General features: G+C 37.2%; 2 protein-coding genes across 8 annotated transcripts in view; one reads left to right on the top strand and one right to left on the bottom strand.

The window, feature by feature from the left end:
* The window catches only part of LOC121313019 (lysM and putative peptidoglycan-binding domain-containing protein 3-like), a 7,094-nt gene extending 5,818 nt beyond the window's left edge, over positions 1-1,276 (top strand). For all 4 annotated transcript variants that reach the window (XM_041245142.1, XM_041245125.1, XM_041245151.1 and 1 more), the window contains exon 3: positions 136-1,276. In XM_041245142.1, coding sequence (XP_041101076.1) covers positions 136-780 — 645 coding nt within the window. In that variant the 3' untranslated portion in view covers positions 781-1,276. The remainder of the gene's footprint in view (positions 1-135) is intronic.
* Positions 1,277-2,677: 1,401 nt separating this feature from the next.
* On the bottom strand, positions 2,678-13,065 carry LOC121313003 (DNA-directed RNA polymerase III subunit RPC7-like). 4 transcript variants are annotated; one of them, XM_041245101.1, is made up of 8 exons: positions 12,925-13,065; positions 10,940-11,083; positions 9,224-9,353; positions 8,417-8,485; positions 6,182-6,238; positions 5,540-5,604; positions 5,135-5,254; positions 2,679-4,359 (listed from the first exon to the last, which is right to left on the bottom strand). In XM_041245101.1, the coding sequence occupies exons 2-8, from the start codon at positions 11,051-11,053 to the stop codon at positions 4,273-4,275; spliced, it is 642 nt and encodes a 213-aa protein (XP_041101035.1). In that variant the 5' UTR covers positions 11,054-11,083; positions 12,925-13,065; the 3' UTR covers positions 2,679-4,272. The 4 variants fall into 4 exon arrangements, with proteins under 4 accessions (XP_041101047.1, XP_041101035.1, XP_041101027.1 ...); XM_041245093.1 differs by lacking the exon at positions 12,925-13,065 and adding an exon at positions 12,653-12,917; XM_041245113.1 differs by lacking the exon at positions 12,925-13,065 and having other exon boundaries at positions 2,678-4,359; positions 10,949-11,318.
* Between the last annotated feature and the right edge of the window lie 50 nt (positions 13,066-13,115).

The raw sequence follows: 13,115 nt of genomic DNA, 5'->3' as shown, positions 1-13,115 counted from the left end.
ATTTATTCAAGCATATATATTTAAATATTTCAACTATTTGAAATAGTTGGTGTTTACAAATAAAATATCAAATGCAACTATATTTGACCCAGATCTGGGATAAATACACAATCCCTGTTGTATTTCACATTACAGGTTGCAGATATCAAGCGGGCCAACAATCTTCTTAATGAACAGGACTTTTTTGCCCTGAGATCTATAAAAATCCCTGTGAAAAAGTTCAGTGTCTTGACAGAGACCCACAGCCCCTCCGTGCTGAAGCAGCTCACACCAGCTGATGGCAGCACCCCAGAAACAAAAGAAGCCGAAGCTGCCTTAGGCTCTTCTTCATCGACAGAGAGCGTGGGAAACTACCTACAGGAGGTGGACAAGGACATTGAGCAGCTTGTGAAGTCCAGTGACTCCTCCAGAGGAAGCTTGAACGAGGTGGTCTCCTTCTTTTCATCACCGCGGCAGCTTGGGGTAGCTGAACGCAGAGTGTCTGTCCGCAAAGATCCTTACTATGGGGCAGATTGGGGTATGAGGTGGTGGATGGCTGTGGCAATCATGCTTGTTGTTGGGATTATTACTCCTGTGTTTTACCTTCTTTACTATGAAGTTTTGATGAAAGCGGACATCAGCCATCATTTGACCTCCGAGTCGCTTGGTTCAGTTTCCATGATCCCCACACAGCACCCGGAACTGTTGAACATAAAATCGGGGGAAGCAGTACCTGGGGAGGTTCATGAACATTTCAACCTGAATAATCCTGTTCCTTCTCTACACAGGGATGACACGTAGTCAGTGCTTGAAAACAATCTCCATAAACAATTCTCTTGGACCAAGTCCAGTAATGGTAGCCTTTGTTTCTTTGTAAAGGTGCAATCTTAAACATAATGGACAGCAGAAAACATTACTATTAAAAAAAAAAAAAAAAACTTTCAATGTATAAAGTATGTACTTTACACAGAGAGATTATTGTGGGCACACCTGTGTTTTACTTTTTTTAAAACAGCTGTTTGTATATGTACTGTAGTTGAGACTTCTCCGACGCTTCCACTATGCTATGCTCAGGAATATACCAGTACTAAACTATTCAGGGCATTAACTTAACTATCAATGAACAGGATACTTCATAACTTAAGTTTACTTCTTGCAATCTGCAACATTAATATACATTGCTTTGCAGAACCCAACCATATTGTAGTGCAAGCAAACGTATATACTGTATTCCTTTGACTTTTAAGATGCACTTTTTGAACAATTTTTTGCATCTCAAAAATATCCTGAGTCTTAAATTTGAGTACAGTATAGAGATGCATGTATTAAAATCGCCAACAAAAGACATAACTGCCCGAGTACACAAACAGCAACGTAATTCTCTGCCAAGACAAACAAAAACGTCACTGCCCAAATACACAAGCAGCAACGTGACTTTCTGTCGAGAAAAGACGAACCGAAACATTACTGATAGATCTTCAATCATCCATGATATAGAGGCAGCCATTTTCAAAAAAGCATCATTAACTTAATGAGGAATTAAAAGCATTTCTAACAAACAGTACCAGCTTGGACAGATGGGAAATGCTGATAAGACACCGTATACTAAGCAATAGCACAGTTCACAAATTGGGAGAAAAACAGGTGTGAGTAATGAGAAGTAGCACATAACTGTAATACTCTGTGTGATAGCAGACTGCCTCCATATCCGTAATTGAGGTTGTAAATGCTATTTATTTGATGTTTTTTTTTTCTTCCTCAAACTGAGGGTGGGAAATTTGGGCTGTGTCTTAAATTCAAAGGAATGTGGTTTGTATATGTATTATATATTTTTTATGGATAGGTACTTTTGGTAAGTTCTTGAGCACTTGCAGCAATCTACACAAGTTAATGCCCTACCTTAATAAAAGCATTGACTGCTTTTCATACATGTGAAATAAATATTATGTTAACTGCATGATCATTAATTTTAATACATTTATGAGATGGGTGATGTTGAAATGTTCCACTGAGTTAATATTTTAAAGTTTACATTTTCTGATTGAATTGTATATAGAACTGTTGAAGACAAACTTATCTGGTGGTTACAAGCAGTCATCTGTATAGGTATGTGCCTTCTCCATATGGATACATGGGCAAGAAAGGCATTGTTAAAGAGAAAGAATAAATATATTTTAGATACAGTAGTATATTGATTTGGTTTCATTCTTTGTTTATATGTTACTACTTTGTGTTAAGGTTGTCTCTTTGTGTCTCAATGTGGGCAAGATGGCCACAATGCAAAGTTGAGCAGTTCTGGCTGCTCAAACTGTACAAAATAATGTACTGTTATCATAGGAGACAACTAACCCACAATGTGTTTAACTTATTTTAAATCACAAAACAAAGATTGTACTCAAGCATTGCTATTAAATAGAGGGTTGTGCCATATATTAGGAGGCAGTGTGGTCCAGTGGATTAAGTCCAGGTCTTGTAACCAAAAGGTCACCAGTTCAAATCCCAACTCTACCACTGACTGACTCACCCTGTGACCTTGAGCAAGTCACTTAACCTCCCTGTATTCCATCCAGTGGATGAGATGTTATCTCAATGTCCTATTGTAAGTGACTGCATATAATGCACAGTTAATAGCCTACCTCTGTAAAGCACTGTTATGGTGGTCCACTATTTAAGGCACTATGTAAAATAAAGATATTATTATGTTCTATACATGAGAAAATATTTTAACAAATCATTAACAGTGATTAGCTGATTTTTTCTTGGTTTGTCTGCTGGTAGATGTCCAAGAAATATTGATATGTGTAATACAGTATTAAACGTAATATGGCAATTATACCACTTAAGATCACTAGCTTTCACTTGTTTGTCCAGTTATGAATCGGATGACATCATCACTTTGTCTCATTCTCAGTACAGTAACCACTGTAAGTGGGGTCCTATTAAGGTCAAGAATAAGAAACAAACAATTATTTCTTTCCAGCAGTCGAAATGTTTTTCTTACAACTGAAAGGCAAATGATCAATGCCAGCTGTCGTTGTTCACCCATGACATAACAGGGACGGTCGCAAAGACCTTTTGAAAGATAACCAATACAATCCAAAACACCACGTTAAATATTAGAAAGGAAAGCAAGATACCACTTAAATCTGTAACATTTTATTTTTGGCAGTCTGCAAACATAAGAACTTAAATTGTGTTTTCCAAATTGATACCACTGGCTTCAGCAATACTCAAGTTTTCAAAAAATGCCATTTATATTAAAATAAAAATTGCATAGTTTATTTTAATCAGAAATAAAGCATCCACAGCCAGACTCCCACATTTATGTCTATGGATCCGATGTGTGGGGTACGAGTCCATCTCTGGAAGTGCATTAAAGAACATATTTACACAGCAGATGCTGCTATAGAACACCATTTGAGTTTAAGGTGAAAGTCAATTGAGTGACTCTGCCACAAAGCACACCATTTTGCAAAGACACTACCTGCAAAGTTCATGTAGCTGCAGAGTTTTCAGAGATACCTAATGCACCATGACTGTCTATTAAAGATAACCATGCAAAAGCTGGGAGTTGCAATGAATCCTTGCACCTTTTTACTTATATAGAGATATACAGATATGCACAGATGTTAAACAAGAAGTGTTTTTAAATATCTACAATATGCTATTAAATTATTAGAGGTAGAATGTTTGAAAACTGACTTGTGGGCTGAGCTTGCTAGACAACACAAGTTACAGTAACTGTATTAACCTGTTTTACTTAGTGAGCATGGTGTATTTTTTTCATATTTCAAGGACTGTAGGATACAGTTTTTTCCCCAAAATTAATATGAAGCTTTACATGATTTTCATAACAGATGCATAATCTGGAGAAATGAACCACCCCTTTCAATCTGTGCAAATGTAGTTTTAAATAAACTGGAATATCATGACATGGACATAAACGAAGCCATTTTGGACAGGGTTACGATTTGCATTGTGTACAAACATGCAAAACTCGCTAGTCAGACACACCCGGAAACATACCTCATGGAAATGGAATTCTAGAAAGCAGGCTCCTCACTGGTGCTGTGTGGCTGATTGTATGGGTTACAGTGGGGCTCATTTGTACCATGAAACGAGTCATACTCTCAATAGCATTCGAGGATACTGAACACAAAACATTATGTCTAAGTGTCTCAAACCGCACAGGATGTTTTTTATGTTGATATTTATCATCATAGCATAAAATAACCATTCACTGTGAAGTGCCCGCAGCTATTGTATGCAAACAGATGTAAATGCACAGTACAGTTAGTAAGTTGCTTCATCAACGTTGTCGTCACTGCCCCCGCCAAAGTCATCCCCATCTTCAAAGTATGAAGCAATGTAGTCATTTTCCTATGCGTAGAAAAAAAAAATAATAATTGCATCAGTACATTTGTATATTCTGTTCTGTGCCAGCAGCAAGAGAAATGGCATAATAGAGAGTAGGCTTCAACTCCCAGCAGTTTACAAAAATCACATTACTTTGCTTTCATTTTTATTCACATCCAGCTCGGGAATTAAAAAACAACACACTTCACAACTTTCAATAGGAAGTGTCTGCCATAAAAATGCTCTTAGGAGCATTATATTGTATACACATGCTCCCTGCTGGAATAACAATGCTAGCTCCCTGTTCATTGCAATCAGAGAACAGTCTGGAAATCGCTTTCAGTTTTATTACCCTGTTGATTTATGGCCAAAACAATAAGCAATATATTGCTGTGACACACTCAACACAACATACAATAAAGGTAAAGTAACATGTTAATTGTAAACCACAGTGTGTGCTCTGTGACCCAAATACAGCTTTTTTATTCCTTTGAACCATTTTTGCCACATGTCCAAGCCCCCACACCCCCAACTGGTTAAACATTCTTATTCCTGTCTTGTGTTTGGCGATCAACTATATGTGAGACAGCAATGGGAACTTGTACTACACTGTCATTATTAGAAATACAATTAAAAGGCGTGTGAGAAAGTAGATGGGGGGGGGGGGGGGACAAACAACCTAAAAGCTAACATTAAAGGCTTCTTGCACTGTGGTTACTTTATAACACAAACATTTCCTTTAGTAGTGTATTTGTTTTAAACTGCAATACACCTAAATATTGCAAGGGAAGACAATTACCTCCTCAAACTCCTCCTCATCATACTCCTCCTCTGCTGGTTCTTCCTCCTCCTCTTCTGTTTTCTTCTTCTCTTCTCCTTCACCATCAGACTTCCCTTCTTCATCCTTCTTTTCCAGCTCCTAGAACAGGACGGCAGATTTAGACCAGTATATTTGATCTCGATCCTTTAGAGTGATAATCAAGACTTTGTATGCACCAATTCACACCTACTTTATTTTTCAAAATCATTACATTCCCAAGATACTGTAGGCTCTGTGCACCCGATTTATAGAACTTGACAAAGGTTGTGGTCAGTTGTCAGTAGGTCGATTCTAAAAATTGATTTTGTGAAGTGCAATTCATGTTTTAACAGATCAGAACAAAAGTAACAATATCCTTGCATGCATTTATACCATGGCACTTACCTCCAATTTACTAACAATGTCCACTTTTTCTTTACTTGGTGCAATTTTTGGTTTTGCTTTAACATCTGTAAAGGAGAGATCAGAGTTTTCTTACACTAACGTTCCATGAGGAAAAATAAATACACTGTATAATAGAACACTGAAATACAGTTCAGATTGCCAGTATGTAGTATGTGTGTATATATATATATATATATATATATATATATATATATATACACACACACACACACACACACACACACACACACAAATATTGAATAAAGATACATTTAATTAAGGGAATTCCAGCAAAATACCATAGTTTTATAAAAGTGTGTTCCATGAGAAAAAATAAATACACTGTATAATAGAACACTGAAATACAGTTCAGATTGCCAGTATGTAGTATGTGTATGTATGTGTATATATATATATATATATATATATATATATATATACACACACACACACACACACACACACACACACACACACAAAATATTGAATAAAGATACATTTAATTAAGGGAATTCCAGCAAAATACCATAGTTTTATAAAAGTGTGTCTTAATTAATATAGAAATTCTAATATGCTATGTTCACCTCAGGTTTATGTTTTCTGTAAAATGTAGTATTTTTTTTTTTTTTTTTTTTTACTTACTGGATATCCTTTTCTTTTTTCTTTTAGGCATCAGCTCTCTTGGGAGTCGTCTCCAGTCTGCACAACATGAATGACAAAATGGTGTGAATGTTTTTTGTTCTTCTTTAATAGAATGTGAAGGCACTATCTCAAGGCCTGTTGTCTGTGTTGTTGATGGTCACAGGATAAAACGATGTGCCACTGAAATGGTCAACTTTAACACAGAAACACCTATAAACACCTAGAACTTGACTGCGAGGATAATAACACACAGTTGTGTATCAGATATGAAGACAATGTCTCCACCATGCAGAAACCCAACAAGCCCAATGACCTCAATATGAAGTACCTTATAGGACTACCATCTTAACAGAGATATATGGCTATGAGAGTGTGGAGGCAGCAGATTTGTAAAATTGGTGCCATAAATGGATTAGTGTTTATTTTGCAACACACACAATAACTTAATCAATAGAAATAATCAATACAATAAAGATGTGTACTAACTGTGAAGCCAATATGCCAGTGTTAAGTCTTTATCACCTGAACGATACCAATGTACAGTCAGCACTCACATATCCCACCCTAAAACATGTTAACTTCAGTGACTGTTAAACGAGTGTGACGCATATCTGACTATTTCATTTTGGCCTGTTTCAAACCTTGTCCATTTCTCAGGAAACACAAAAAAGATACTGTCCACCTATTCCATTTCTAACACACCCTTTTGTGTGACACGCGACTGTCTATCAAATACTGTGAACCAATGGAAGGACCGACAAAGACTTGTGTTATTTAAACTCAAAACAAGGATTTTCACTCTCTGGACTCGCTCTTTCTTCAAAACATCTCATCGCTCTCAACTCATCAAACTCTAAAGTTCTTCAATGAAGACGCAATGATGTAATCTTCAAAGCTGTCCCAGAGAAGATAGGCTCCCTCCGGAATGACTAAAGCTTTTGCCTACAGCCTTCACAGAGACACTGCACTGCGCTGCAGCACAGCTAACTTCTACAGAGAGCATGACCGTGTTAAGAAGACTTTGTTTTAAACATCGCACCAACAGAATAAGTATCAAACTTATATTGTGAGTTTACAGTAACTGAACTGAAGCCATGCTTTTGATATCGTCACAATACATAATGTGTGTCTATCCAACTAGATGCTGAACATGTGTACTTAGCCACGTGGAAGCTGGCGCATGTATATGTAATGCGTGACTCAACTAAACAATGCATGATGAACTATTAAGACTGCTTCACTAATGCAGAACTATATGACCAGAGAGCAAATCAAGGATTAATTATGAACATTTAACAATGCATTACTTTTCTTTGAATGTTTTATTTTGTTTCTTTATACATATGTTTTCAACTACGAAGCCTAACGTTTGTTGTTCTTCCTTTGAGAATATGAATAAATGTAATAATAATTTGGACAAATCTTATAACAAATACACATCTATGATTGATTTGAAATACTTAAACATACATAATATTAATTGTTAATTTTCATCATGAATCTAGGGATAATTAAGCCAGAATTGCTAGTTCTTATTGAGGTATTGTGTTTATTATGGTTAATAATTACATTATGAGCTGTAATGGGTATTTTCTTTAATGGTGATTGGCGAGGACACAGTTGTGACATAAATACTAGATATACAATGTAAATATGCACGACAATACAATGTCAAATACATAGGTGAAAGGATTGTGGAGCACGGCACTGACACATTGTTCTGACACACAGCCATGTGCATGGACGGACTTGCACTTGTAAAAAAAAAAAAAAAAAAAAAAAAAATTAAAACAAAAAAAAGTGGGCTGTGACGGTTAATCAATTACATTTTAACACTGATGAGATTGGATTTGTATCAGAAAACTGGTGACGGAGTCAGAAATTGCGTGTGATCAAGTATATATAAGTTTCAAAAGAAACATACACACATATATATATATATATATATATATATATATATATATATATATATATATATATATATATATATATATATATATGTATCTGAGTGCTGACTGTATCTTACTTGAATTTCCATAGAAATGAAAATCATTGCCATCTAAAATGTTTTATGAGATGTCAGCAAGTGAAATCTCAGCAGTGAATGCAAATTCACAAAAACATATAAACTCCCCTCACAGGGATGCTTAATACAGTGTCTAAAGTCCACATCAAATCAGAGGTTCAGATCATACAAACAGCTCATCGATGGAGTGAGGGTCAGCTCTGACTTACCTGGTGTCCAGGTGCTGGCCAACTCTTTATTATATTCCTGCAAATACTTTTCTTTGTATCTTGCTACATCTACGGGAAACAAAAAAGGGTACAGCAGAAGATCATTCTGTTTATTCATAATTTACAGATACAGTAGGTAATAACCATGGTCAAGATTTAAAAATGGAGTGCTTTCTGCAATCTTTGTTAAACATATTGAAACATACTTGCTAAATGAAAAATGTTTTCTATCCACTCTGATGTACTGCTGCTTTGTTCTGTTAGTGCTCTCAGGTGTTTAGGCTTGAGTGGTAGCTACTTTTGTGAGACCCTCAGGTTTCAAGGCTTCAGTGCAGTGTGACCGTTACATACTGCAATAGACAAAACAATAATATATTTGATATGTAATGTGTTGGTTTGCCTGCAGTATTTATGAATTCAGTAGTCAGATAGCAATGCAGTAAGTATTCTATTCGGTGTTGTGTGAACACCTCCAGCCTGGAATGACTGCAAATTGTTTAGTAGTTGCTAAATGATTCAGTGTTTTGTAATGTGAGAATGAACCCTGGTGTGGAGGACAGGTTCATTGCAACTCCTAACACAGGTACAGTCTCTTGTAGGAAACTGCCAATCCTATGCAATTTCTTTGACCAACTGTAGCTTGTAGTAAAACTATTTCTTGCATTTTGTGGAATACACTTCTTCAAGATAGATAAACAGCACCCATCAATGAAAACCACATTTAGCTTTTGCTTGCATGGCAAAACTAAAAGCCTAAAATATAATGATGCATCTTACAGATAGTCTTGAGATGCAGTTTACACTCACCTTTCTTCAGACTCGGAAAATCCAGATGGTAAGGTAACGATTGCATAGTTTCTTTTAACTCGTGTTTTAAGGCCAACATATAATCTTCATCCTCTCCTGTTTTCAAGGGCAATGGTTTGTAATCTGTTGTCTGCAACAAAAACAACTTTAATTTGTGGTTTGCATTCAGTAGAAATACAGGGTAATAAAGGTTTATTTTGGATCTCAAATGGCTAGTGTTAAGAGTGATACAAGGGGTCCCAAGTGTCTCATCCAGATAAAGCACTGGTGCTGGGAGTGCAGGATGAGTCACACAGCTTGGACGGCACCAGTTTGCATCCAGGCTGTGCAAAGAGGCTGAAATTTGCTGGGGACCCCGAAGGGGGGTGTCACATTGGCCCTGACGCTCACAGGGTGGGGAATGGGAAACCGGCAGGGATTGCTTCTCCTCATCGTGCAACAGCGAACCCTACTGGCTAGACACCGAGCACATTTAGAGTGGATAAATAGCAGGGCTGATCTCTGTTCTCCAGAATCGGTAGCCTGCCCACCACTGCTCTGAATTGCTCGGTGTAAAAGCAATTCTGGCTTTAGGCTTGTGAGATCGGAGGATGCTCACATGCCCTCAGAACATCTGAGCTATGTTGGGAATCGCTGCAGTAAGGAGAAAAAACACAATTGGACATTCAAAATTGGGGGAAAATAAATAAAAATAATTGGTCACTCTTAAATTAAAAAAAAAAAAAAAAAAAAAAGAGTGATACAATTCATGTTGTTACCTCTTTTTATTAGCAGCTTGAAATATATGTTCTTTGTTCATTTATTTTTCTATTATACCAACATCAAAGTATATATTTTGCTTCCTTATATCACATTACAACCTATGCTGTAGAAGGACATAGTGGCCGTCTCATTTAAGCTAGATTGCTCCTTCAAAAATGTTTGTGACTGGTTTTCATTAACTTAAAACTAAGAACTGTAACTTAATAAAGCAAAACCAGTATTATATACTGAGCATTAAAAGAAATTTATCACTTATGTTTGAGCATCAAAAGAAACATATCACTTATATTTGGATAAAATTCACTAGATGTGATCGAAAAATGACAAAACTCTGTTTTAGAGCAGATGCAATGACTTTTTATTGTAATGATTAACAATTCTCCCAGTCCGTGGCCTGTCATTGACAGAGTGTGTCTGGTTACACCGTCTCGCCAGGTCTGAAATTGCTGGCTGTGAGCACCCAAGATGGCGAGCCACAGTACGCTGCCCTAGTCCAGCCAACATGCCGATTACACAAAGGCGCTGCTCTCTTAACAGACATGGCATATTGGTGTTTTTCTGTGATTTTCTTTATTGCTTTTATTCAAGCTTGCAATTCAACAGCTGAAATCACTCCATATCCACTGTTTAACTAATTAGGTGATTAAGTGCATATGCTTCAGTCATAGTCACTCAAGCGTGTCATGGTCAAGGATGAATGATCAAGTGATTAAAAAGAAACCAAAAACATTTAGTCAATTTCCATCATTTATATACCTTTTTTTTTTTCAAAAATAAATGTGTTATAAAAGTGATAAGTTTCTTTTGAGTCTCGGTATACAATATATACTAACTTGAACTGTAATCTACTTTATGGAAATGCATAGAGCAGATCCTTTGGGCCTACGGATATCGAGAGGGTAACCTGGAAAGGAATGAGCAACAGTCCTCACAAGGTAATAGTTCAGTACTCACAGGGTATACCTGCCGTGGCTGATACGCAACATCCGGTAGAGCTTCACCCCTGCCCAGGCCAAGAGCCTCGATGTTAAAGGTAAATGAGGCACGTCCCCGACCTCTTCCAGCCATCACGGCTCGGTGACAAACCCCTCGCTTGTGCTGTTGGTCGTTTTATTGGCAGGTTATAATGGCAAGGACTTTTTGTTGCAATGACCATCAAAATGGGCAATTCTTTACAACTTTCATCACACATTCTCATCATGTTGGGCATGAGTTACACAGGTGTCCTTCTCAAATCACATGTGGGTGAAATGTAATACCACCCATAACTATTAAACATGCAGTAGTGCTGAATTGCGAAACACTAGAAGAAACTACAATTCAATGACAAGTTTCCAACTAGTGAAATTGACTATATATATATATATATATATATATATATATATAATATATATATATATATATAGACACACACACACACACACACACACACATACATACATACATACACAGACAGGCTAAACGAATTGAATCTGTTCAGTCTTGAACAAAGAAGACTACGTGGCGACCTAATTCAAGCATTCAAAATTCTAAAAGGTATTGACAGTGTCGACCCAAGGGACTTTTTCAGCCTGAAAAAAGAAACAAGGACCAGGGGTCACAAATGGAGTTTAGAAAAAGGGACATTCAGAACAGAAAATAGGAGACACTTTTTTACACAGAGAATTGTGAGGGTCTGGAATCAACTCCCCAGTAATGTTGTTGAAGCTGACACCCTGGGATCCTTCAAGAAGCTGCTTGATGAGATTTTGGGACCAATATGCTACTAACAACCAAACGAGCAAGATGGGCCGAATGGCCTCCTCTCGTTTGTAAACTTTCTTATGTTCTTATGTTCTTACATACACACACACACACACACACACACACACACATATACATACATTTAAAAAATAATCAGCTCTGGAACCACATACTATATAAATGAGTAACATGTAATATAACACAATAGGACTTCACCACCACCACCCTTTTTGAAATGGTAATAGTGTCTGGGGGTATTCAGGCCTGCACTATACAAAGGTGGAGCTACTCCTCTCCAAACTGTTGTTCACACTAAAACTGAATTAAGAATTGAATAAACAAATAAATGTCATGTCATAACAAAACTATAAAGTCATGCAGCCCACGTATATCTTTTGACGTTCATCTGTGAACAGGAGTACACAGGCTGCAATACTGCACAAGATTCATGTTGCACTTAAGATAACAAGTCATGTGGGATGAGCACTTTATGCAGTCCGACAAATCATCACAACCCGTCACTGCTGAGTCGAACGCTTGATTTCATGACGGCTGCCTCAGGACATCACAGCGGACATTGAATCTGCCAATAGGGTGCAATAGACCCACCTCAGTCAGCTGTTACGCAGAGGACGGTAAACTGCTCACTAAACCAAACACCTTAGTTCTGTACTTCGGTTACAACAAACATTTCTTTAGGGTGACCATACAAGAATAATGAATTGACAAATAGCACAGAACATCCTCTACTATATGCATGTATATTTATCACGTGTCCCATTGACTGTTACAGCTCAGATACGTGTTTACTAAAAACACATGTTTGTAAACACAAGTTGAAATACTGCTGACGCTGACAGTGCGTTACAGCACACCCAAGTCCAAATTCGATATTATATGACACCACAAAATATCAATACTTACAGTACGGCCGTACGGCTTAGGGAATCTGAGAATGTGTTATTCAAGACTCTTAAGATACAATGAGAGTGAATAAGTATTTTCTAAAACTCTGGAAAAGATACATCAGGAACGGTTGCAGTACATTTCTGAATAACACTGCAGAGCTTAATCAGGCGTCAGCGTTTTGAGCTTCATTTTTTCAATAAACAAACAAACCAAACGCAAGTACGTTCACTTTAATCTGCAAGAATTATAATTTAAATAAATCTCACATCAAAAAGACTTGTCCTAACCTGGTTTAACTGCACTACTTGAAAACGCTGTCTCACAGCTACACTGCTCTGTACTCGGGTATATTCGTAACCACGCTGCCTCCGCTTGCTAGCTAGCTTGAGAGTCCACAGCGCACGCGCAGTAGCAAAGGGCGTGATATTCTATTCACCGGCTGTTTCCCTGATGACGTCGGTATGAAACCAAACTGTAC

This window comes from Polyodon spathula, chromosome 1 (genome assembly GCF_017654505.1).
Source record: "Polyodon spathula isolate WHYD16114869_AA chromosome 1, ASM1765450v1, whole genome shotgun sequence".
Classification (NCBI taxonomy): Eukaryota; Metazoa; Chordata; class Actinopteri; order Acipenseriformes; family Polyodontidae; genus Polyodon; species Polyodon spathula.
The sequence above is the reverse complement of the archived record's forward strand: the minus strand, read 5'-3'. Positions and strand labels throughout refer to the sequence as shown.

Bases quoted from the DNA above. Each gene is read 5' to 3' on its own strand.
- LOC121313003 (XM_041245101.1), bottom strand. From the start codon at position 11,053: ATGGCTGGAAGAGGTCGGGGACGTGCCTCATTTACCTTTAACATCGAG. The intron at 8,486-9,223 runs GTGAGTGTAAAC...TGTTTCCCGTAG, and splicing joins TTTTCCGAGTCTGAAGAAAG to ATGTAGCAAGATACAAAGAA. The intron at 5,255-5,539 runs GTAAGTGCCATG...GTCCTGTTCTAG, and splicing joins ACATTGTTAGTAAATTGGAG to GAGCTGGAAAAGAAGGATGA.